This window comes from Nomia melanderi, chromosome 13, assembly GCF_051020985.1.
Source record: "Nomia melanderi isolate GNS246 chromosome 13, iyNomMela1, whole genome shotgun sequence".
Lineage (NCBI taxonomy): Eukaryota > Metazoa > Arthropoda > Insecta > Hymenoptera > Halictidae > Nomia > Nomia melanderi.
Genome location: NC_135011.1, coordinates 6,041,817 through 6,069,150, shown reverse-complemented (window position 1 = coordinate 6,069,150; position 27,334 = coordinate 6,041,817). Strand labels below are relative to the sequence as shown.

The window sequence follows — 27,334 nt, the reverse complement described above, 5'->3', positions numbered from 1 at the left end:
AACGTGCTAAAGGGTACGACTGAATGGCGAGATCGGCGAAAGAAAACCGCAGGACGAAGAAGAGGATCGATGAAACGAGCGAAATGCCCTGCCGGATCCATTCCGCGGCGTCCTCAATGATCGCATTGCTATGCAAAGGCTCGGGCAAATGCTTGAAATGTTAACTGGGTCTTTAGGCGCACGCACGGTACGCATATCTCGCGGCAGAAGGTCGCTGGATGCCCGCTTTAATGGCCGCATCACGTATGCACGCGTACACGCGCTTGAGTAAGATGCGTTTCCACGTGCGAGCATTCTTACGAGTTGCGCCGTAACTGCGCCGGTAAGTTACATTCCTCCATCCTTGATGGATCACGGACTGACTCGGCTGTGTGGTAAACAATGCCCCGGTAGGTACCTCGATCCCGATCGAGGGACGATCGCTTGTCACAGGCGAGATCGATCCGATCGTTCTGTGAAAACCCACCTACTACGTCGTCTTTCTTATACCTTTCTTGTCGGATCGTATGTCTTCTTTCATAATTAACATGAAAATTGAGCTTGTCAGACGTTTCGCCTATTTATTTCAGCCTTTTCGTGACGTTCTTTGTTAACTCCTTGCCATTCGATGACGAGTGAGACCCGCGATGAAGATTTCTAGATTAATTCAATAAAAACCAATGCTGTTCATGAACGGTTCAAGGCAAAAAACTAGAATGGACAATTTTGCTGCTTTTCTCTCAAATTTCCGATAGTAGAATGTTACACGAGCTTAGTAGAGAATGTAAATAATCCGTCAAGGGGTTAATCGTTTCGAGAAATGGGAGAATACTATGATTCTGTGTCGATGTACAGTACGAGGGTTTAATTGGCGATTAATGAAATTCATATTTTATTCTAATTCTGGTTGGAATATTTAAAGGAGTTAATTGTCGTTTTGCTTCGAAATAGTATTGCAGTGGTTGCAGTGATATGTAGTATTTAATAATTAGTATAACTGTTATTGAAAAAGAAGAGAGATATTGTTTGCTTTTATTCGCTGAATACGAAGAGAACAATTCATCGAAAAACAAAGCGAATCTTATAGTCCTGGCATGGATCGAATAAGACGAAAAACTTACCCGGTAGTTTGGAGAATTGGTATGAAAATCTCAGTGAGTCAATTTTCCTCATTATCATCGTGAAAACGTTGTTTCAGGTTCTTCCCGCTTAGAACAATTTTCTTATGACAGAAACTGACGATCGCGGTCGGCGACTTTATACCGTCGTCCTATAGTTACAAATGGACTGAAAATAATTCATGGTTAAGTTACCCTATGAATATATGAGAATAAGAAGCTTTTTGTATTCGCGAAACAATCGGAATTTATTATTCAACCAGGCAACCGGCAGCCGGTTGTCGTTTTCTCGGCTAATTAATTATAGAAGCGGTACCATTCTTCGTTCACCGTGCATGACAGATGTCAGGCATTCATGGTCGATCCCGGGATCAGTTTCTATTCGCCGCAAGCTTTCCGCGCGACAACTACGCTAATCGTCCGACAGATTTTCTATAGAATAATCGTCGTAATTATTAAACAATTATTGAAACATCGGTTCGTTCCGCGATTATGTGGCGTAACTTTCAAAGAAGAGATAATTGGCTAGGCATTATAATCATTTTCTTACGACGTTACATTGTAGGACTCATGAAGCGATAGACTGTGCTATCGTATATTAAATGCAATTTGCAGTATTCTTAAGCTTTTGCATTCAATTATATTCTCTTCGAATCCATCCAATTTTCCTTAAAAATTCATTTGTTACTTGCCTCCAATTTATTCGATTTATTCCCTTGATTCGATATACTGATATTTCAATATTTTATCATTAAAAATTATAATATTAAAGAATCAATGGGATAATATAATCTTTTATCTACGATTATTGTAACTGAAACTTCCTCCGACGATTCTAAACAAAGCGAGTGTCGCATGAGGTTAGGATTTACGATTATTTATGCCAGTTAATGCCTATATTGATTTCTTGAAAATCAATTTTATCTTCGTGACTGGACGTTTCCTTGCATTCCCAGTATTTTTTCAAGCTAGTATATATCCCTTTCTCATATCGTTTCTTTAACGTGTCAGTCCAATCGTTCAGCTATAGCATTTTCAATTATACCCTATTCCCTTTGCTGCGATCTGTTCATCCCCTGTCCCACCACTATCCCTCTACATTCGGTGCACTGAATTATTTCCGGAGTTAATTTTAACCCCATTTCATGCTAATCTGAATGTTAAATTCACATTTACGAGGGACTTATAGCATCGCGCTCCTGTTGCGAATTATTGACGCTAAGTATTGGCGTTGGGTGTGATTTTAGAAAGAATGTACACCGTTGCGTTATCGTCCTTAAATATTTTACGAAATCAAAGCAATATGATTAATGAAATAGGAAACAAAGAGGCAGGATCAGTGGTGAAAGGCTACTTTTATTTCCATCGGAATGAAACGAATTAAAAATAGAAATCTAAGTATGTAATTACACGAGTATTAATCATTTGTTCAGGAGTTTCGCTGTAAAAATGGTCTAAAATTGCCGACTGTGCGGAAAAGCGAACATTTTATTCCAACGACAGTCGAGTGTTAAGTTTGAACAAGAAAAAAGTGTCATCTGTACATAACTGACATTAGCCAGACACTTAACGTGCCAATTAAACTCGAGAATGTTGAGAAACGGTATCATTATCCCTCACACCCTTATTTCCACTTCACTCCTGGAAACCCCCATGCCCACTATCCACTTTTCCTTCCCCGCCACCATCTCCCAACCTTTCACATTCCCTTAGAAACCCCCACTTAACCTCTCCGTTCTTCATCCCATCTCTATCATTTCCCTCGCCCCGAAAGTTGATCTCAGGTTCCGTCGTTAGCGAATCTCTAGGCGCTTCCTAGACGTTGCCGAAGGCGATCCCGTTCGTTCCTCAATCCCCGTTGCCACGAGTGGGTTAGGGCTATCAGAAGGAGGAGGGGGGGAGACAAAGGGAGATAGAAGTAGACAATCAGAGGAATATAGAAAGAGAGAACTGAAGAATGAAGACAGGGATCATGAGAGAAGTAAAAAGTAAAGAAACAGGGAAGAGAGAAAGAAGTCGAGAATTCGACAATAGAAAAAGAAAAAGGAGTAAAGATGTGGGAATATAGAAAAGTAGAGAATGAAAAGTAACGCTGCAGAGATACGGAGAAATATAAAAAGAGAAGTATAGCTGACCGGATATAAAGGAATGAGAAAAGAGAAGAGTAAAAAGATAGGAAAACAGAGAAAAGGAGAAGTATAGAAATAGGGAAATAGAGAACGAGAGAAGAAAAGAAATAGGAAAGTCAAGGGAGAAGCAAAGAAATAGGATAACAGAGAAAAATAGAGAAGTAGAGAAGTACAGGAATATAAAAATATAGGAATACAAAGAACCACGGAGAGCAAAAGGTAAGAAAGAAGGAGAAGAAGGGAGGAAACGAGGGTGAGAGTGAGAAAAAAAAGGAGAAAGAAAGAGCGCCGGGTTAAAAGGGAGGTAACGGAGGGTAAAGAGGGTAGAGAACTCTCTGAAGCCTAGACGGGCCTGTAATTACGGTCGCGAATGTGTGCGCGCTCGCAGCTGAGCCGCCCAGAGCGACTCGAAATTACTGAAAAACAAGAGCAAATCGTAAACGTATCAAATTACATCCCGGCCGATTCCCTCCCGGACGACGTGTTCCGAACGCCACCGCGCAGCGTCGCGAGGCCTTACCCCCGACCGAGCCGTCGACCCTGCCCGCCGCTAATGCGTTTTTAATTGTTCGAAACGCGGCGGCAAATGCGACGTGACCGACGATGCAAATGCGCCACGATACACGAACGATAAGGCGGATTATTTTCTTTTCCCCTGCTCGCACTCGATGCTGATGGGAAATTTGGAGCGTGCGGGGGTGAGCGTTGAGGGTGGTTCTGAAGAAGACTTTTTTTATTATGCGAAGCTCGCGTAATGAAGTGGTTTAAGACTTAATATAACCTTCGTGACCGGTAACATTTACATTCTTAATGATCGGTTCTTTCGAATGATCTTTTAATTTTGATTTAATTTAATGAGAATTTAAGTTAGCTGTGAAAGAAGTGCCTGTTCCTTGCTTTGTAATTGTTAGAAATGTAAAGGTATTACTTTGGGAAATCGCCTAAGTGTGTAATAAAATTATGCAGTGGATTTAAGTAGTGCGGACAGGTGCGTTCACTTCGAAGCCGAGAAGCAAAGGGTGAACTGGGGAAGTTAACCCGTTTTCAGCTCATATGAAATAGATGGAACACGCTGCTTTGAGACCATCCATCATATTGAAGGGTTGGAGACAACCCTCACTTTCGTTGTAAGTACTTATTCACCACTGTTTCAGTAATTGTTTATATACAATACACCTCGCAATTACCTAAATAACCATTTACAAAATTCCTGTCACAAACAACTCATAGATCGCGACTCTTCAATCCCTAAGATCCACTGAAACACTTCGCAGAACCAAATTAATTATTCAACGCCCACATAAAGCAAGCGAAACGGCAACAAGGAAACTCAACACTGACCCAGCGCAAACTGATCGCCTAAAACAAGCACACGCGTTCTAATTATACGATATTTTAATCTGAAGATCGGATATTTCGATGGACGCTCGAAATGCAAATTTCCTCTGCGCAACGAAGAACGATGAACGTGCGTACCGTTGAATTTGAATAACACCTAGAATTACTATATATATATATAAAACAAGGTAATACACAGCGTCGTTTAAAAAAAAATTCGACGCGGAGACTCGTGTCAGCAGAAACGAAACGATTTCCGGGGATCCATCTGGAATGGTAATACGCGTAAGCGTCGGCCATTAAACGTCGGCCGACGGTGCTCGTCCTCGACGAAAATATCGAACGGAGAGGGGCCAGGTGAATTACTCAGTCGACTAAACAATTAAGAAGTGCCAATTACGGAATTAAGTATGCAAATCAGCCGCCGTATATTACCGGTGCCCGACTACGTAATTATGCAAATCCGCGACAACAATCGGCCGGCCGCTGACCAAATACTCGACAAGACGGTGAGAAAAAAAAATCGTCGGCGGCGGCGGCGGCGTTGGTTGAGTTATCGCTAACGCGTCCGCCGCGCGTTAACTCACCGAACAACCCATTGAAACACTTAGGACGTGTTACACGAACCGAAACCGCGGGAGACAATATGGCGGACGCGGGGCCACAGCCGGGAACACTTAACCCCTTGCCTTATAATGACGAATATGGCTTCTTGTAAAGTTTTCTGGGTCAATTTTGCGAGAATCGAGATTATTCCTATGGTAAACTTCTGCAGGTTCTTGTAATTTGAATTTTTATAGCGAGCTAAGAGTAATGGGAGTATTCTTTTTGGATATATGGCTTTTTATGTGACCCAAGTTTTGACAGTGTAATTGGAAATAGATGGTAGTATTATTATTAATTTATCTGTTATAAATTATGTATTATAAATGTAGGTGTAGTGAAGTATTGCTATTAAAATGTTTATTCAATAAGGGAGTGAAAGTTATCTATTATAGTAACATAGAAAATAAAAGTTGGGAATGATTATTTGGAATTATTACGTGCTCATTGGATATGTTGCGGAATGTTGAAGGAATATTTATAAATATTATTGGTGAAACTTCTGTAAATGTTGCTCCAGTAATGGAAAACGTTGATATAGTAAAGGAAAGCCTGTTTGATACTACTTTCTATGAATTTCGCAATAAAGAGCAGCTTTCTTACAGGCTTACACTAGTTCCTTCTTTTCACTAGCTACTTAATTAATATGAATTTTTCTGTACTGCGCCGAAGATCTTTAAAATTCCTAGCGCCATTAGCGAAAAGTTTCCAGGCACTCGTTCCAGTGAGAAGTCTAAGAAATAAATTACCATTTAAATGAAGTTACCATACTTAGAGTTAAATACATTCATCAGAATGAAACGAAAGATTAATTGCCATCTAGATCGCGGTGTTTGCGGTGGAGGTATTCCGAGATAAAAAAGAGTTACTTCTTGAAGTTTGTAATTTAAAATTACAAACGACAACAAAGATGTTTAGAATTTTCTGCGTCATGTTTCGCGCCGGAGATTCAAGATATTCTCGAATTACTTATGCGCTTATTTCCTTAAAAAATCCATCAAAGAGTATTATCGGCATTCATACGGATTACGACATTTTGCAGAAGATTGATCGCCAATCGATTGATTATGTACGTGTCGCGTCAACTTTTGCATTTGATAATTATTCCCTCGTCTATTTTAGATAAACTGTTGCATTCAGTCAATGATAAACCTTTAACATTTTCCAGAGCGTGAAAACAGTTTGAAAAAGAGTCATTTCTATAGAAGACACTTGTCAGAAGTTGTATGCTAATATTAAAATAAAGACATATGTTTAAACTGTTCAAAAGCTGCTTGCATATTCTAGTTACATTGTGAAGCGTACCTAACTCGTCAAGTAGTCAGTCCGCGTCGCAGAAAACGTATTTTCTCGCGGTTCATTGAGATCTTACAGCTTGCTAATGTGCAACAAAACGAGGGAAGAACTCGGTAAAATTACCATTTGAATCGATCGAGTTATCACCGATGATCAATCACGCTTACCAGTCAGAAACGATCGATTCCACGGTACACCAATAAATAATCTGCTATTCTATGATGAAATCAATAGATTTTTTTTCCTGAAAATGGAGACACTATTATTGTCATTGTATTAATGATTCTCCAACATTATAAACGATTATTATTTGCCAACAGATCGGCCGGATATTTGAAATTAATAGTTCTAACTGATAAAATATCAGCATGGTAAAATATCGGGCTACCGTAAGATTGCTATGAATTAATGGCGAATTAAAAATGAGAAGTTGAGAAATAGTAAAATATGAATCTAAAATATACTGGACGTTAATTGATTAGAAAACGCGATAAAATTATAGAAAATTCATTTATGTGTCCACAGTATCGAGGATACTTTCACGTCCAGCCAATACATTATAATTATCACTGTACTTGTATCGCTGCCGATAGAATTCGTTATCAATCCGTAATTGTCAGTTTATCAATCTATAATTACGCTAATTGTGAAGCCGTAATATCCTGCACCATTAATCATACGATATTAATAATAATATTTTATTGAATTTTCCTACGCTCCAACGGGTAGCCGCGGATTATAAAAGTCCACGTGTTTAAACGGCCGCGTCGTTGCATAATTAGGGAGAATAACGGATTGTTCATTAGCGCGTATAATAAGATGACCAATTACCTATCCCTCGATATGCGAGGAGAAACGAATTTTTCCGACGTCACCGAAAATTATTTCCATTTTCACGATCGACTAACGAAACAAGTCGAACAGCGGCGATAAACCGTGGTAATGAGCGATTACTATTTAATTAGCTGGACGGACGTACGGCGTCGCTCAACGACGCCGGATATCGGGCGACGATTTTTCAATAGCGTGCATGGAATTGAAAATGTACCCCGATTTGCATACGCCGCCGCCGGTAATCGCTTCTAATTGCCGCGTGGAAGAAGGCGACGAGTAATTAACGGGACAACGGCGGTTGAACGTTCTTTACTGAATCATATTTTCGCCATTTTAGTTTACACTTCTTTTTTTTTACTTCTCAACAAAAGGTTATAACCGCACTAAATATTCATTAGCTAATGCCAAACGTTCATTAACCCCTTGTCCTATAATAACAGTTTTCAGTTTATGTTAATGTCTCCGAATGATTGAATGTTAATTTTATACCACTAATTATCGATGTTTCGTCCAAACGTAGACACAGGACGAATACAAAATTCTTTTTGCCTAAGAAATGATAGATAAAATGATTGTAGTTATTGAGAAAATCATGGAACAAAGGGTTGATTCCTGTAAATTATTTATTTCTTTAATCTTTTCTATATAAACTATATAACGTGTTTTCGAGGCTAAAAATGATTATCTCTACGTATCGAGTGTTACAAGAATTTTAAACGCTTCAATGGTTCTTCGTGAGAAAGAGAAATTTTCTTCTGTTCTTTTGGAATGTCCAAATTTTTCTGATTCAATTTCCCGATATTTTTCGAGATTTAATGGGGCTGGTTTCAATTAAGACTCGCGTTGATTCCATTTTAATTAAGATTAGCGCCGATTGCACGAAATTTAATTGAACGACGGCGTCCAAGCTAAAAGAAAGAAACGCTCGAAACGTTTTGAGCGAGTTATTGTGCTTCTTTGTCTCGCGGGGAAATATTTTAATAACTCATTTCTGAGGGCGTTTCGATCTTATCGCGACGCAACGACCAACGATATTTATTGGCGCGGCTATAATTTCAGCTCGATGCGCGATAGGGGATGCTGGTCGGCAATACCAGATGTCTCGCGCGTTTTACCTGCGTTGCGATTCGATTTACTTGCGCGTGGACTCTCAAATGTATAATTAGATGTCTACAACAGATACAAGCGCCAATACATTTGTAACAAAGCTGCAACCCTTTGACATAAATTCAGTTGAAACCATAAACTCTACAGTTACAACATTGTCTCGAAAATGCCCTTACTACCAGCATGTAATAAATTCAATTTTCCCCGCTAGAAAGAACTTGACCTATTTATTAGTACCATAATCATTTGAATAATAATTAAAAAATATGAATTACACATAGTTCATAATACTCTTATCAATTGCAATCATAAATTTCATTTATGATATTCATTTCCGAACAGAAATATTGGCGATATCAGAAAATTAAAGAGTTAAGTAATTCCACTTCAAACTGTATAATTTTTCATTTAAAAAACAGTATATCATTGACAATACTACGTCGACATGGTTGATGACCAATTTATCTAATATAATGCATACAAATCAACGGAAACGAACAATCCAAACGAAACTTCCCCAAAACAATCATCGCCGTATCATTTGCCAAATGTCTTCAAAAAGAGGAATGGTAAAAAAATCATTTCGAGTGTTTCCGGCGAGAAGTCAAACAAAAAACGAATCAGATCATCCGAGTGTACGATTCATCCGTGACACGAGCAGCCGATGGATCCGCGATCGAGTGTGACGATCCACTCAATGAAGACGTCAATCGGCTTCAACAATGGATCCATCGAAAATAAAAAAAAAAATGGCTCTTCATTGTCAGCGAACGAGATCGCCAAACAGAATTTCGTTCGCGCGACGAATGAAAGGAAGAAGCAAAAAAAAAAACACGCGCGAGGAACACGGAGAACCCGTAAAATCGACGGTGTCCCTTAAAAAAATGACACGGGGGGCTACCGAGCGCCCATTGGCTATGGCGGACACCCCATGGCGAGGACGTCACGGGGGTAAACGACGCTTTAATAAAGCTGATTAACTCCGCTATTGTGCTTCAGGATGTTCCCCGACGACGGCGATTTTCATCGGCAGCTTTCTACCATAGTTTCAATGTGCTTTCAATTTATCCAGTTGACCGAAAAGTTTAGTTAATTGTAAGTACCGTTTGCAGAAGGAAATGCCATTTTATCGTTTGGAACATTTGAAGTACAGAATGTGCAAAACGATTTGGGGAAAATAAAATCGAATGGGAATAGTGTAATTCATTGAAAATTTTACTGGGATATTTTATTGTGGAAGTTTGTTATGTTAGAGCTTCCAATATGGCCATTTTAGATTTTACGTATTAAACTTTAAATTACGTTGGTATTTGTGGAAATTTAATTTTATAGTATCCAATTACAAGTGTCTACGGAGATTCTGTGATATTTAGTCCGCAGAGTTGATAATTTCTGCAATATAACTAGATTTCTATGTACCGGAAAGATTGCCATTTTGTTAGGCACGAAATAACACTCGGACAGCAACAGTGTCTGAACTTTTCATTTCAAGATTGCGGTTGCCACTTCATTAGATACGAAATAACACTCAAATAATAAGAGTGTCTGACCTTTCCGTTGCGAGAATGTGATTGCCATTTCGTCAGGTGGCAAGTAAATAATACTCGAATATTAAAAATCTCTGAACTTTCCATTTCACGAGTGTCGGTGTACTCATCCCCGGTCGTTGTCGGTGCAATATTTCAGATGAGTTTTTCTCGGAAACGGACGGTCCCCGGCAACGCGGCGTAAAATTACCATTTTCAAGCCTACTGGTCCTCCGTTCACGCCTCGCGAACGTTTCCGTTCCGAAGTCGTGCCGTTCCGCCGTCTCGCACGTTTCACTTAACAAAAGAGTAATTACTCGGAATGGCTAATGGTAATTGCTCGTGACTTAACTACAATGGTAATTCCCTTTCGTAATATCAATTCCCCGTAAACAGTGTCGACGCTGGAACCGGCTCGGAGCCCGCTACCACGTATTCATTGCGTTTGCGCAACCGCGAGGTATTAGAGGTAATTAGTATTGCAACTGTTCGTTCAGTGTTCGCGGATGTCATTAAAAAATCACTCGGTGCCGAGCCACGAGCACGATTAAAGCGGCTCAGCGAATTCGTCACGAACTGTTACGTCAAGTTATCTACATTGTCTCCGCGTCGACCGTCGAAATTCGACCGTCACGACGGATTCAATTACATTATCATTCGCTGACTAATTGTCACTTAAATCAAACGTAACATTTAAGAATGACAAATTACTTCATCGTTTTATCTCTTTCGTTACCTATTACGAGATCGATTAACTCTTCAGGACAAAACCTAGACTATACTCTAGTGAAAGATTAAACTAGATCGAAAGGATCATTCAAGAATCCTAGTACCGAAATTTATGAAAATTATAAAAGTATCATACAAGCAGCCAGTACTAAAAAGTGTACAGTATTTACATTATTAGACAAGTTTACCTTTTAACTGACAAATACCATTGCCTCCTACGATACGGTACAAAATGCCGCAATTAGTGATTTCAGACGAAATTGAGTAAACATGAGCATTCGTTCTTTCCCAGTTGAGATCAGATACTCCTTTGCTATTACGAATATTTAACTACACAGTTAACCTGCCCGAACACTATTTAAGTATAACTGGTTTCACAAAATGGCAACGTCAAAGCAGCCACTTGGTCAAAATGAAAGTCAAGAATTTCAGGATCGAGTCGTGACGCAACTGTGTAAGTACTTAAACGAGCGGAATGATAATGGCCGAAGATCAGTTTCGCGGCGGTAATTATCGATGCCGACTAATTGCTAAATAAGCGGCCGCCTTTTCTGCATTGCTGGCCAGCGTTCATCGCCGGATCTCGCGGCCGCTTCTTCGATATCGTTTTACCGGTGCCGCTCGCGTGAAATCTCGCGCGATCCCTTTTCCCCGGATAAACGAGCTGGCGCGAAGTTATGCGACTACTCGACTCGCGGAACATTCAATTACCGCAGAAAGAAAAGGGGACAACACAGTGGACGGTTCCGTCGCGAATGTTACGCCTCGAGGCTAAGTGTTGGCCAAGCAGATGGATTGTACGCATTTTGCCTTCTGTCTCGATCGAATTCCTGTCTATTAAGTTGTTACGCGTGAAATATACGCTTTTTCCGTTTGATCGCAGATAGACGCGCGCAGTCTGTCGCGACCTCTTTGCGTCTGACGCGCGCCAGGATTCTTTTCAGGGTGATTTATGCCTCCAGGGTCGAATCATTGAAACGTTTTGGAGTTTATTTGTCGGGGATCGTGGAAATCAGAGTTTCCATTGTATTGGGATTGAGTATTTTATGTTTGACAATAGATTTTTAGTGTTTGGCCAGTGATAATATTTCTTAGGGATAATTTGGTACTCTAGGAATGAGTTATTGGAATATTTAGAAGCTTATTTGTCAGGGATTTTGGAAGTTTGATTGCATCGTATTGAGATTGAGTAGTTTTTGTTCCATGTTAGTTATAGGAGTGAATTTTTAGTGTTTGGTCAGTATTTTTTAAGGGTACCTATTATCTCGAGTATATTGAGTTATTGAAACATCGCGAAATTTATTTGTAGAGCAGGATTACAAATTGCATTTGAAATAATCGTAAGATTGGGAATTTTCGTGTTAATGTTGAGCAGTTAAAGGGCACGTTAGTTTATCTGTGGATAGTATCATAATGACTGCTACATAATGGTGGCGTGTTATCTGGTCATTTATTTATTTACAAAAGTGAGCGATATAAAATTTACGACGCTTTCATAAAAGTTATTGGCGTTGTAAGTTTATCATCTTACGGACTGCGTTGAAACGACCGCAGTTTAGCGATAGTCGAATAACATCGCATTCTTTTTTTTTTTTTTTTATTTGCGGTTTGCGCGTTAAATGAAACTAATTGATGAATTAATAAAAACTGACTCGGTGGAATTTTCTTGAACCGCTCGCTGTTTACGAGTACCGTAATAAAATATGGGGAATATGTATTTATTATGTAGCTCAAGATTCTATGTTTTCTGGTACAGAAATAAAGCACGATTTCTACAAGACCATTAATAACGGTCATCAAGATCGCTATATCCGATAATCCTTGGTTTTCACTTGCGAGGTGATTTAACACTTCATGTTCTGAATTATCATTCCTCTCTTTTGCTATATGATATTGCGAAAATTATTAAATACAAAACATAGAAACCGAAAGCCTTATACAGAACAATGGTCCTTTAAAAAACATCGCATCCATTGAAACTGTCAATTCCTTATCTAAACTCTTCACAAAAACTCTCAAAACAGAGCTCACAAAAGGTTCTACCTCAAATTTCCACAGAATACACACTACCTACAGGAAAAAAATATATAAAACATCCAACAGAATCTGTGCCCTACAGAATAATCATCAGAGGAAACCAATTTCTACAGTAAATTCTACATTTCTAATTACCTATTCCACATCTGAAATTCCAAATTCAATTAACATTTGAATTTCCGTGAAGACCGTCTACCAACAAAAAGAAATACTGGCAATCTAATAAATACTCTAATAATCAAGTTCATTAACTTCCTCGACTTTCTTCCGACTTCCTACAATTAGACTTGACCATTATAACAAGTAAACGGCTCATTTTTACCATTTCTTGCGTATCTCCTCCATCGATCAACCTATCCAGCGACGCGTCTCATTCGACCAAATACACTCGCGAACGCCGAAGATTAATCGCTCAATCGAAAAATCGTGATCGTTAGCCCGTGGATCGCGAAAAACGGTCCGCGGGACCGAAACGGTCCGCGGCCGGCTTCCGGTTCGGCCCGTATATGCGCGACGCCCGTTTCCAGAGGAGAGACGGGGTCTTCTGAAAGACTCCGATACCTAATCGGGTGGCAATCAGGCATTATTGAGGCTCGTTTGCGGTTAGTTACGAGGTCAGAGCAACCGGTAGCGCGGAAACGAGGGAAAAGGCGAAACGTCTCCGGCTCCGGGGAGACAATTACCATAAATTTACCGGGATCGCGTATACGGCGCGAGCGGCCGCCACCCGGTAGAGAAATGCGCCCAGAAACTCGTTCCGCGCGGAGAAAAAATGGTGGCCATGTTTGCCCGGTAACATCGAGCCATAATCTCGCCGATTGTTCGCGACGTTTTTTTTTTCCTTTTCTTCACCCTTTTTCCCTGATTTCTTTGTTGTTCTTATCTCTAAGGCGTCGATTTCGAAATTAACGCGGATATTTATGCCGATATAGATTCTTTGGGACCAGTTTGTTGGGACTGGAATCGAACGGACGTCCCTTTTTTCGTTTCGGTTTGCTGGCGTTTGAATCGGACGTTAGGTACAAGGAAGCTTAGTAATTGTATGTTTAACTGGATGGTTTATTAAATTGCGAAGCTCGCGACAGAAACGTGAGGTGTTTCAGTGGTAATGGGATATCAGCTTTTAGAAACCTGGATTTAGAAGGTAACCGGAAATTGAAGGTTTCCTGGATGCTATGCTTTGAAACTCATTTGTGACTGTATTATAAATATTAAGCAATACGACGATGGAAATATTAAAATCGTAGATTCCTATGGTATAGTATTCTACACTACAATAAAAACACAAGACGATTGGAACTGCATTCCAATGATCTCTACCAAGCCCCTTCACCGAAAACGAAACGTCACGTTTCCAAGCGTCAACTGGAAAACACCTAAATTCCAGAAACAATCCCATCGATTACATTCCCAAAGGCCCGTTCCTCGAAACAATCGATCGCAACGGTTCGCTCTCGAGGCATACAATTCTCCCGAAATTACTCGCCTAAAAGCACTTGCAACTTATTAGTACTATAAACCGCCCACGCGTACTCCACATGGCCATCGCGAGTCAGGAACGGTGGGGGCCGGCGCGTTTTTTCTTCTCGAGGGGGCCGAGACCGGTGGAAAAAGAAAGAGCGAAAAGAAGGGGAACTATCGCGATAATTCATATTCGACGAGCAAAAGGCCGCGAGTTACGGCCGATAAATAAACGAGCATCCTCTCTGCAACAAAATTCCATCGCTAATGCCTAGACCATTACAAGTTACGATTGATGATTTATGATCGGGCCGTGATCGCAGATAAAACTAACTGGCAGCCACGGATGAACGAGGCGACAAGCCGTAAAATTCGAAGTACCGCGGGCTCGTGATCATGCGCGTGCGCTCGCGCGCTCCACGTTGCCCCGCGTCTCGTGACCGCGCAACCCCCACCCTCCCCTGTCGAGCGGCTCGTCTAGTCCTCTCTAACCTGACCAGCGAAAAACCGATTGGAAATCTATTTCTCGAAACATTGTCGATACCACCGATGAAACGGGCGCACGAGCGAATCGACGATAATCCGCCGTGTCACAGTTAATTAAGCTTGATTTACGCCGATGAGATGGCCGGTAGCAAGAAACGGAAGCTGGGGGCACTGGCGGAGCATGTCGACGATGGAGACCTCAACCATCCAACAGGAAATACACGTGAACGCGTGCAAGAGCACGAGTCTGTGTGTGTGTACGCATTTAGTCCTTGTCTCCTTTTTTCTTCTTCTTTTTTTTTGTTCGTTGCCTTTTTACTGCGGTATTAAAATCTTGATGTTTATTTTACGCGATATTGATCTGTAAGACCGATAATAATTTAGTCTTATTTGCTTCCGAGGATTTTATTGCGCCCTTCTTGTCGGCGGTCGCTCCGAGGCCTCGTCGCATCCCCTGTTATGGAGTGTTCCTTGTTCTTGGGCAGATTTGAATGTTACCATTTTTCAACGCGAATCCGGTCAACAGTTTTTGTGGTGGTAATTGAAGATTGATAGTTTGCTGTGCGAAGTATTTTTGCGTGACGATAGCACTGATCGAGGAATATTTTGTTTTAACCCTTTGCACCCGGAAATCTTTCATTAGGTGTATTCAATATTTTTCAGTGAGTTGTTCTTTGAAACGAACCTTATGGAAGAATATACATAAATTAAGAAACAAAGTAATTATTTCACTATTCCACATATTTATGGATTACACGAAGCTTAATACTGTGTGTACTCTTTGATATTCCAAAATTACAAAGCAAATGGTGACTGAGTGTCATCTCTCGAGTGCAAAGGGTTAATTGATGTAGATTTGAGAAGGAAATTATTTTTTGGAGAGATCCAATTTTTCGTTTCGTTGTTGATGATTGATAGTGAAGTGAAAATTCGTTGGGTATGTTTAATATTGATTTTTGTGTTTACCGATTGTTTGTTTTGGGTTTCTTGTTGACTTTGTTTTGGCAGATTTCGCAACTAATTAGAATCGATAAGACATACTCTGTTATTGTCGTTTATATTTATCTGAGATTTATATAATCGGTGCAATTGAATGTTTAAATAAACAGTGAATTGACAATCGCATTGCCAACTGGAAATACTAGTTTTTGCCTGTGTATTATCCGTCCGCATATTTACTCCTTCATTTCTTTCGAATTCGCAGGCATCGAGTCACTAATCAAGTTTCTCAATTTTTCCAATTTAACAAATAACTCATCGATTCCTCCTGTTTCCCCACTACACCGACAAATTCATCGGACACTTCGTAACCTATTAATCATACACCTGTAGAAATAATTATACGAAACTGTCCAACAAGGAAGTCACTACGCAATCAGCTTCTCCCATTCATAAATTTATAAATTTCGTAAACATCATCCCTTAACCATTCAGCGAAGAATGACGAATACACTCGCCGTTCACATTAATCTCCCGTCTCATCTTATTTTCACTGTTCACACCCAAGAAACCCTCGCATCAAATTGCATCACAACATTCGTGCAAACAGAAACGAATTAACCAACTGAAACCACGAACCGAACGTCAATCCATTATCACAATTACGTATTCAAGATTACAAAATTATCACTGTAGTCCAATTCCGATTCACCGAACAGCCTCCAAGCGTCTCGAAAATAAATTAATCAACTCATCACCGCCTACGCGCGAATTTGTCGTTCCCCGTTGCGTCACATCCCCGAAAACTCGTCCCGAAGGAAAAAAAGAAGACCGTACACAACCGGCCACTTCCCTCGATCGTTTCACAACACCGTAAAATCCACGGATCTACTCTTTCACAACGTTCCACCGAAATTTTCCCGGAGTCACCGCGTTCCCCGAATCGAGGCGCCATCGAACGATGACTGGATGGATCCGCTATCTCGTCCGCGCATTAACGATATCGCCTTATCTAAGTATAATTCATAATTGGATGTTATCGGCCGCCAACGAGTGAATCAATTACGCTCGTAGCGGTCGCGTTTCGGATTCTAAGTGCTTCTCGTGGCCGATAACGGGAGGGCCGACCGTTCGAACAACAACGTTACAAAACCAACCGTTCCAACGGTTACGAAACCTTTGCGTAACATCTTGAACCGCGTCCGCTCGGCCACCGGCGAAACTGATTTACCAACTTTTTTTATCGGCGAAAAAGAAAAACTGATTATATTGTCCCGCGAGCGGCGCAGATTCCGCAGAGATTCGCGAGGGTCGTTCGCGGCGGGAGAGAACCGGTCGCGGCCGCGCGTTTAAGCCCCGGGAAAAAGAATCGCTCCGGCGCTCGAGTTTATTAACTCGCCTGAAAATGACGAGTTAACTCGCCGCCGCGGAGCCTGCTCGGCCGGAACCGAGGACCGAGTTGTCTGGTTCTCGGGGCTGTGGACGTTTCGATCGCGGGCCGCTTTTTTTCCCCTGCTGTTTCTCGTTAAAGCCGGGGGCAATTAGCGAGTCGAATTCGCCGACGGTTCGAGGAACTATCGGATAGCTCGGTTCCCGGGAAAATCGAACGTGGCTGACGTTCCTTCGGATCGCGGAAAAAGATCTTATTGAGAGAAAGTGCGGATTAAGTGACTACGGTTTTTGCCCGCTCCGGCGGACAGGGTTGCTAGGAATTTAACTGTTAGTGAGTTCTCTGATTTTTGCAGCGGAGAACGGGATTCTTTAGCTGTGTTCCAGGTTTCGGAGTTGGGTGGAAACGGAGTTTTATGGGATCGGCAGTGGAGACTTGTCGAGAGTTTGTTTCTAGTGGTCGTTCATTTGTGGAGATGGAGTTTTTTTCTGTGTACGGTGTGTAACATGTTTTGTAGCTTTTAATTGTGGTTTTGGGGGGAAATGTTAGAGATAGAAGTTATCGAAAGGAAATCTTTGGAAAATCATTTGTGATAGTTGAGGAAGCGAAGTGTTTTAAGGAAACTGTGAAACTTGAACTGTAGTGGAGCAGTAGTGTAGTGTCATGGTTAATTAATAACAGCAGGGAAATTTCAACGCTTTTGTAATGGTTACTTTTCTAGTAAAATGGATCTCTCAACGTCTGCAGAATTCATATGCAGGAACATTTTATTCCGCTCGTTAGAGAGCATTCATCAATCATATCTTTATGTAAATGCCAGGGGACGCGTTAATTAATGAATGCAAATGTTAAAGAAACTAGTGGATATAATAGGCGCATTAAGAATTAATTTCAACTCGATATTAAACATTATATAATCTAATCTCACGTCAGTAAATCAGATGTAAGCAGATTGGTACGTCGTTCAAAGCTTCCAGTAAATTGTTCTATTTCAATTTACATCCTATCTTCAAGACATCTCATTTAAATCTTGAAACCCCCTACAATCTCGTTTCTCCAACTTATTTCAACACAAACTTCAATAAATCAACTCCCTGAAACTAAACTTTCCAACCCTCGATCGAATCACTCACAAATCAACGCTGCTTCACTCATAAATATCTGCTCCAGCTTCAAAACATTCTACCTAAACTCGACAAATCTAACGAGCTCCTCTAAACGTCCACCTAAATACTTAAACCAAGCAACCCTCCAACTCGCAACCTTCCATCTCCAATCTAAAAACACTCACTAATTAACCTATCCTCGAATATCCAAACATCCTCCTTAACGTCCACAACACCAACAACCTCTTCTCAACGTCATCAACACAAATCTCACCTCGTCAACCCCTAAAGCCCTATTCCAATTAAAAACGCCTGAGCAATCGATATTCCCAGCAAATCCTCCATCATCGCATCTTTCACGCAGCGCTCCCTCAACTCGACAACCCTAAACGAGCCTACGTATCTCCTGACCGAAATTCCAATCTTTGACATCGATCTCCGTCCCGAACGTTCCAATTCCCAACCGAATCCTCACGGATCCTCAAACCGCAGGGGCTCCAATCTCAAACCGTTACGTACCTCCAGGAAATCTGTGCGGGAAGATGCGTCCGTGCCTGGACAGTAGCCACGGATAGAGCGGGTAACTGTCCCTAGGCGGTTGATGGGGATGCGGCGGCGGATGAGGTGCTCCGGGCGCGCCTCCATGGGGGTAGGGTCCGTGCGGCGGTCCATGAGGCGACGCGCCGTGGTGCGCTTGAAGGGCAACCGCCAGGTTCGCAGCCTGGAAGTGTTGCGCGGCCGCTAGGTTCGCGGCCAAAGCCAATTGCTGCGTGTGGTACTCGTTCTGGCCGGTCTGCGGGCCAGCCGGGCCGTGTCCGGGTATCCCGTAGAGGGACTTGAGCTGTTCCGCGGCGACAGCAGCCGCAGTTGCCGCGCCCGGCGGCGGCGCTAGATAATTCGGACTAGGTCGGACAACCCCTGGCGGCGGTTGAGGATGTGCGCCAACCGGGGAATCGCCGTGCGATATCCTGTGAGGAGGACTAGGGCTGTTATTGGGCGTGGACCCGCCGCTGTGACTGTGCACCGTCGTTCTACTGAAGTCCAGGTGCGTCGCGGCGGTCAGATGATGATGGTGCCCGTGATGGTTCCCGTGATGATGATGGAGACCGTGCGAAGGCGTTCGCCGGGAGTTAGGGTATGATTCTATAGAGGAACTCCTCGATACAGGCCTATCGGAGCCTTCGGAATGAGCGCCAGGTGATCTCGCTGTGACCCGACGACTCCTAGGCGAAGATGAGCCTTCGACATCCATAGGGCTGCCATCCCTCTCAATCTCCACCCGCTCCAAACGGTCCAACCTGTCCTCTCGACCGCCCTGCCCGCCGCCACCCACGATTGAGTCGATGCTGAAGCCGATCTTCGGCTTCGTGGGCACCGGAACGATTGGCGTCGGCGCGAGCGGCATCATCGTACGATTATCGCACGCTTGGCTGACGGGACACACTTGCGGCGGGTCGGGATGGGATTCCAAGTGGGCTACGCGGAGTCAAGTCCGCCGCATCGCTGCTGCAGGCTTTCCTCGGATGTCGGAGGGTGTTTCGACACTGTCCGATCCACTCTTCCTTTTGGTAACACACTAACTGTAGCTTCTCTTGCACTTGGATAATATCAGGCTGGTCTCGATTGGGTACTTTACTCAGCAACTATCATGTCCGAGGTGCACCATCCGAATTGCGGGTTAATCACTCAGTTCCCGGCACCAAAAGCACACATCGCGGACAATCCTTGTACCGTCGAATGTCACCGCGAGGGATCACCCGGGTCCACGATGATCCCGACGCATTTAGAGGAAACCAGAGTTCACCACTTGGAATTCACATAAACACACACTGGGCATCCGGCGATGATCTCCATCGAGGGAGCTGGTTCTCTAGCTACGAGTACTTATCACCGAGGATCGACGCGCGGGTGACGCGAGCCTGTCGAATGGAAACGGCGCGTGATCGGTTCTCTGCGTCTGTCGGCCTGACCCGGGCCAAACTGCCGGAGACAGGAGAGAGCAGCGTGCGAGAGCCGCGAGCGAGCTTCACGGTTCGGGAACACACCAGCAGGCCAGCAGAGCTCCGCGGCTCTGACGGATGTTTCTGGCACGAGAGCTTGCTAGTGTTTGAGCAAATTACAGGCTAAACGAGGCGCTCTTGGCCGGTGGTGGGGGAGCTCCGCCGAGTCACCCGTCACCCCCACCAACCGGATTCGCTTTCGGCCGCTGGTGGGGGGAGCGAGAGCCGAGAGACGGTGGGCGGGGCCAAGCGCCGCGAACGGCGAGGCTAGGCGTGCCGCCTGATCCCTCCTGATTGGTCCGAATGTACTGTCGGACGCTCTTCGCCAGGCACGAACCTCGCTACCGCGATTCCTTCGGGCACGGCCGAGCTGCAGAGGGGCGACGCATTAGCCGCCGATGGGCGTTAAACTCACGTTTTTGTCGTGCGATGAAAATGAGTCGTTTAATTAATACGTCTGGAGGCCCCCACCCCGCAGATTCTCGATCCCCCTTCTGCCTTCTCGTCGTGGAGGCTCTCCGTCGCTCCGCCGTGGCAACCGTCTTTTCACCACTCGCCGGCTTCGCCTCTGCTGCCGCGGCGGCTTTCTTTCGCCCCGCAGGAGGAGGAACACGGCCCGGGAAAAGTGTTCGCCCGCGACGCTCCGTGAGCCCACTTCGTGCGCTCCGTTGATGCGCCCCTGTGGGAGGGGTGGCGAGTTTTTGGAGCGCTCTGTTCTGGAGTATGGTTTTCGCGGAGTATACGGGAAATACTTCATTTTCGTATTGATTTCTCGAGGTGATTTGTTCGGAAGCAGGAATTTTCAGATTTTCGGAGTGGAATATTGCTTCTTTTCCTGGTTGATATGCGCGTAAGTTGGAGTTCGCTTGATTGTTTTCGTTGTACTGTTGTTGTACGCTTCGTTGGTTTCTTCTGCAGGAAAGTTACACTAGCGTCCGGCTTTTTCTACCTTGTTTTGCTGTTGACATTATGGAATCCTTAAGTTCTGCGGAAACACGAATGTTCGCTTAGAGTTTGCGGTACTTGGGGTATTACCAGTAAGAATAGTTCTTATTGGAGAGTTGTACAGGATGTTTGCTGAAAATTGTTGTTTCTCTTAATGGACTAGTTTACTTTAATTCCTTTATCATTTCCAGTGCTTTAAATACTGTTTACGTAACAAACTTTTCCTATTGAAAGGACGTTTCCTTTCTACAATATTTACTGTTATTTGGAGTCTGAAACGTATGCAATTAAGCAAACTCTCATTCAAAAGTAAAGTATAATTTCGAATTTCTAAATTTAATGTATTTTCATCTTCTGCAATTTCAAAGTGATAGTTCGCCTGCCAAAAATTTCGCTGTTACTCCTATACAGGACGTTGAGACGATATTAAAGCAGCAATTTGCAAAGATCTGGTTTTCTACATCAGCTTTAATGAATCCAGATAGTGCCAACGGGCAATTACCGTAACACTACCATTCCAATCGCATAATTGAGGTATTAAACGTTGCCAGTGACAATTTCTTCCAACCGCGCGTGAAAAATGTGTAACCCGAGGAGACGTATCCTGGTTTAATGCCTGTGTTTACACTAATGATCCAGTCGATTCAGAGAAACGCTCTCCAAACGGACGAGAAATTACAACAACGAAACACGAGCAAGATGATTGTTGATCGTTTATGCAACGCATAATGCCCAGTTTATCAGACACGCTTGATGGATCTGTTAAATAAAACATTATCAGTTCCGAAGAAACTCTCCGAGTTCAGTTTGCAGAAACATATTTAAAATTTCTATATATTATCCCCTTTCCTAAAAAGAATAATATCAATGTCACATTTCAGTCAAGTTCTCAAACATTCCACGCTTCAATTCCTCGAACAAAACCATTTTCGTTTCAACAATAAATTACTTAATTTTCTTCGAACGAGACCAATCACAATTCAACATATCAATTTTCGCAAGCAGCGAATAAAATTGCAAAATAACAGACACCAGCCGGTCAACTCAACGTACAAAAATCCCCAACCGTCGAAACCTTATTCAACATGAATGCGCCGATGTTTCTGCAAATAGCAGTCGCGCTGAAAAAAACCAATAACCATTAGGCCTCTCTTATCTAATTAGCAAGAAGAAACGAGTCAATTAGCCGGGTATCATCTTCGGTAGCAAAAAGCAGGACGTAGCCGGACGAGCTGTTCAAACGATTTTCTTACGTCGTTCACCGATACCGTAATTGGCGGACGAGCCCCGGCTAATGGTAGAAAGTCCCTCGAAATCGTCGGGAGCCGAGACGACCGCTGGAAAGTCGAGGAAAATGTTGAACCGGATGATTGGCTAGCCGGCCGGATAATTCGCGGAATCGGTCCCGATAATTCTCTCCTCTCCTCCGTGTCGAACACTACAATTACAGCGTAAAATGGCCGTTTGATTAGCCGCCTATCTCTTATTTTTACACTTTTTCCCCTCCCATTTTTCGCTTCCCTTCGATGCTTTAATGCCTGCTTTCGCGACAACGCGAGATTCTAGACTGTTAGGGGCGCAGCATTCGTAATTCCAGTGATCCGCCGGATGATTTTCTTAAACCGGGCCGCTGACGGTAATCGGTCGTCGGCCACCTGAAGCAACCGCGAAAATAGATCGACACAGTTTTTTGACGGAGCAGCCTTCGCCGCGTGTACCACGATTCAGCCGCGTCGCGGTCGTGCAATTTGTTTCCCCGTTATTTCGTGACCGGTGTCCCGTTAGCGTCTTATCGGATCTAAGGTCTCCCGGGTTTGATTAATTCCGATTGTCGCCGTTAATTGGTAGAAAATAGAGATTAGCATCGGTGTACCGCGGGAGGAACGTTTACGCGGGCCGTGTTCACGGGAGTCGCGACGCGTTCCCGCGCGTGAATTGTGTCTGTCGATTTTTTGGAGATAAGGGGACGGGCTTAATTGATAATGCTGAAAATAATGGCCGATCTTGTTACGCTGTTGAGAATTTATTAATGGAGGCGAGCGAAGCTGGTGTTGAACTTGGTTTGAGTAGTGGCAAATGTTTTCGTAATTAAGGAGATGCTTTGGATATGTTTTTACTAACAAGGGGGTTGGAAAACTTGAAACGTGAAATTTAAATTGGATATGGTATTTAATTATTCAGGTGGTGCTAAATGATAGAGAGAAAATAGTCTTGCGAGTATTATTGGGGGTAGGATTAAAAGAAGGAACTCATTTTAAAAATTAATAGATATTTGAGTGACTATTTATGAAATAGAAGGATAAATAAAAAGCTTAAAAGACAAGTCACTGTAGAAACCCTTAATCTTCCACTTTCTACTTCACTAAGAAAATTCCTTGTAATATCACAGTCACATATAATCGAAAAATTGCAATCAAATAAAATACCATCAATATAAATCGCAAAAAGAAAGAATATTTCAAATACCAAGGGATTAACATTATAATAACGTATTAGAATTTCAAACAGAATCGAACAAGCATAAATACTATTCTTCCAAATTCAATTGAATATTCTTCTATCATTAATTACCATACTCCAAAACAAACGTAGAATATTCCCAAAATGTTTCGATTTCTAAAAATCTCCAATAAACAATGAACCCTTCGCAGTCAAACACCGTCATAATAGAGACTTCAAGCACCAATATCTAAACTCGAAAGCTGCAAATGAATAATTCAACGATTCAAATGCCCCGAGACTGACGTGTAGTTTTCTCTCTTCATTTAAAACTTCAATGCACAACTCAGCTTCTTCGCGAAACAGGATTTCAAAGGTCTAACAAATTCTCGTCCACGAACGGCGAATATCGAAGCACCTACCTGCATCAATCATAATTCAGAAACAAATCACGGAGCGAAGGGTTAAGGGACACAGTCGAAGTGTCAGGACGCTCGCGTCGCAGCGACTGTTGCCCCTCCAGCCCCCCCGCGGTAAGGATAACCAGCCCCCATGGCGGAGCCGTTGATGCGCGATTTCTCGCCCTACCGAGGAGACGATATTGCGACCGGTATATCGCGTTCCCGACACCTGTGTAGGTGTACGGGACACGTGGAACGGAAGTGGGGATATTCAACATGGCGACTCCGCACACATCGTACACAGAGGTGCACCAATGCGCGAGCAGCGTGCACGCCCGTCCAGAACACACCGTTCCCCTTTCCATTCTTCTTTCTACTCCTGTTCGCGCTCCGCTCCTTCGTTTTCTTCCCTTTTCCACGACTTCGCTCCCCGACCCACCTTTCCTCCCCCCCACGCTCGCGATACATCTGTTGCTAAATACCTTTTCAACGTTATGGTTTTCATCCGACCTTCTTTGGAGAACCGTTTGGAGAACGCGATGGCCACTTCTCTTCCATCGTTTCTTTGGAATTTTCTGCCTTTTTTCTTCTCCGTTCGATGTTCCCGTTCACGTCGCGACGCTCGTTGTTCCCTCTTCTTCTTTGTTCTCGTTAGCTTTTTGCTTCCCTAAGTCTCGTATTCTTGCGCACCTGCTGCTCGCCATCTCCTCAACATTGTGGCTTTTATTGCGGGTTCTTGGAGAACGCTTTTGTCCGATGGCTGTTTCTTTGGGAATTTAGTGATCTGGTTCTTTATATGGTGTCATCGGTTTCTTTCTCTTATTCCTCGATGTGCCCTTTTATTGGACTCGAAGACATTTTTTAATTAGTTTGTCAAGACTGTGGGTTTCATTTTTGGAGAACGGTTTAAGTTGGTTCTTTTCTTGTTTATTTGGTTGAGTAGTTTAGCATTATGGTTCGTATTGTAGGATTTCTTCACTCCTTCCTTTTATTCCTGTTACATCTTCACTTTCGTGAGTATCTTGTCGCTCAGCTGCAATTAGAAAGTTCTAACGGCAACTTTTCAACATTGCAGCCTTCGTTTTACATTTTTGGAGAACGGTTCGATTTTATGGCTGTGGCGTTGTTTCTTCGTTATTTCTGGTGTCACTTCGATGCAATTAGTGGTAAACATTTTTCCTACTTTCGATTTTGTTTTCTTGTAAGCTAGTTTCTTCTACTCTTTCGTGACTAGTTCTGACTGATGTACTTTTTGTTCTTCTTACTATAATTACGCTTTCACTTCATAAGTCTCCCGTCATCGACTTAATGCACTCATTGCTATATAAATGCACACTTTTATCTTCGTAAGTGTTCCCCGGGAACACGAGCGCCTGACGGCCATTTCCTCATTACTCTTTAATGACCTGAAGGATACCGGTAATATTCTCGTACTTTAACAAGCTTATTAAGTTCGAGTAAGTACCGGTAGCACACGTATTTCCGCTTTACGAAATAAATGATAATGGTACGTTAATTAATAAATACACAACAAAATTATACTTTGATAATTCAGAGATTGAGTATACATATGCATATATTATAATAATCATGACTTCGTCGAAGAAATTATATTACAAAATTAATCTCTCGTTAATGTTCGCGTTATCTCTTCAAGAATATTAATTCTCACTTTAATTTTCTCTTTTAATTTAATTTAATCAGAATATTACTAAAAGGCATAACAATCGATAAAACAAATCTTATCACTACATTTTTATACTTTCAGCTTCATTTATTATTGTTATATATACAATAAAACCTCGATTTTCTCACAACCTTCTTTACAAACTCAATAAAACACAAACATCAACATATATACCGACACCTCCATCAACGATAAATCAGTTAATAATGAACACTCATTAAATATTCACGTCACGATCAACGCAAACTTCAAAACAAACCCCTCCCTTCTGATCGAAGGATCATTCTACATCCCTCAAAACAAAAAACAAAACAGTCTTGTTACAGAAGCTCGCGGCCGTAAGTCAGCCCACAAAGTAGCTGCTTGAAGCGGCGCCTTAACGACGCAAGAAAAGGGGTGTGCTAACCGACGCCACGAAAATTTCGGTGCCCGGCGTCGAATTTAATACGTTTCGAATTTAATATTCGCCGGCCGTACCAGAAGAAGGAACCACCAGGACCGGCCAGGCGCGGACAAACGAGCCGAAATAAAACGGCGGACGTCTCCTTTAGAAAATTTGCATGCACTTTGTGCTCCGAAGTGCCGGAAACCCGAATAAGCCGAGAAAAGGGAGGGAAAAAGAAAGAAAGAGAAAGAGAGAGAAAGAGAGAGAGTGGCCGGGTATACATCTGTATATACCAACGGTCACACCTGTAAATCCCTTTCGGGCCCATTGAAATCTCGGACGCCCGCGGAGATGATTTTTACGGGTCGTGCGCTCTCGCCGGGAAGAAAGGAACAGAAATGGAACAAAACGACGCTGGAAAGGGAGAACTGGAGAACAGGAAAGAGAGAGGAAACGCGGCAACGAGCAAGGATACTCGGCAACCATTCCAGGACCTGTCGAAAAGTCGACTGTTTTGTGAGTTACAACGCTCGGGAAAAGGGAAATCGATACCTCGATCGTCAGTGTTCGGGGACGGTGAACGCTATTTTGAGGAGGATTCTCGACTACAGGGGTCACCAGGATGAATTCTTCCTGTTCGAGGAAGAAATGGATACTAATGGACGCCGTTTGAATGACAAGGAGATCCTGGGTGAGTGTTAATAGTAGTTTTATTGTAGTTTGCTGTTGAATGTAGTCGTCGATTGTTTGAGCGTGTCCTTCTTGGGTTCTCGTGGAATTGCTCGTGGCAATGGAAGTTTAACAGTCTTTTTATGGAGTAGTTTATTTCTTTCAATAAAAATATTGAAATATTGAAATACAGTCATGTAGATATTGAGATAAAATATATTTTTATTATGAAGATTGAAATCTGTACATTTTCGAAGTGTAGTGTTTAATAAGTGAAGAATTTAATTTGGATTGTGAGCGAAATTGGTGTCATAGTAAACAACGATTTTGTGGAGCAAGAACGTGAACGTACAAGAAAATCGGTTATATTGGAACGAAACAGTTTCCCATTCTCGTTAAAAACTGATTGTACGAAGGGAACGGAAGGAGCACCGAAAATTTTCGAAGTCAGAAAGGATTGATATCGCGACGTAAAAGGAAAACGCTCGTTTCGCTCCGAAAATCCGTTGCGTTCGGATTAAATCGCTCGTGGACTCGTTACAACGTCATTGTTGCCGCTGGAAAATAGAAAGAAGAAATACAGCGCGACACAATCGCCGATTCTGCCGCCATTGTATCGCTCATTGTTTGAAACCCTCCGCGACAATGAACTTTTTGCCGCTTCCCGCTCGAATTTAACCGAAAAAACCAACGAGAAACGGTTATCTCGAGTTTTCGCGGCGTTCCTTTC

The 27,334-nt window shown here is 42.6% G+C and overlaps 1 protein-coding gene across 1 annotated transcript in view; it reads right to left on the bottom strand.

Annotated features, from left to right (window-relative positions):
- Positions 1-20,178, bottom strand: part of LOC116423988 (uncharacterized) — a 51,379-nt gene extending 31,201 nt beyond the window's left edge. Inside the window, exon 1 of the mRNA XM_031969837.2 lies at positions 18,598-20,178. Within this exon, the coding sequence (XP_031825697.2) occupies positions 18,598-19,486 (889 nt within the window). The 5' untranslated portion in view covers positions 19,487-20,178. The remainder of the gene's footprint in view (positions 1-18,597) is intronic.
- Between the last annotated feature and the right edge of the window lie 7,156 nt (positions 20,179-27,334).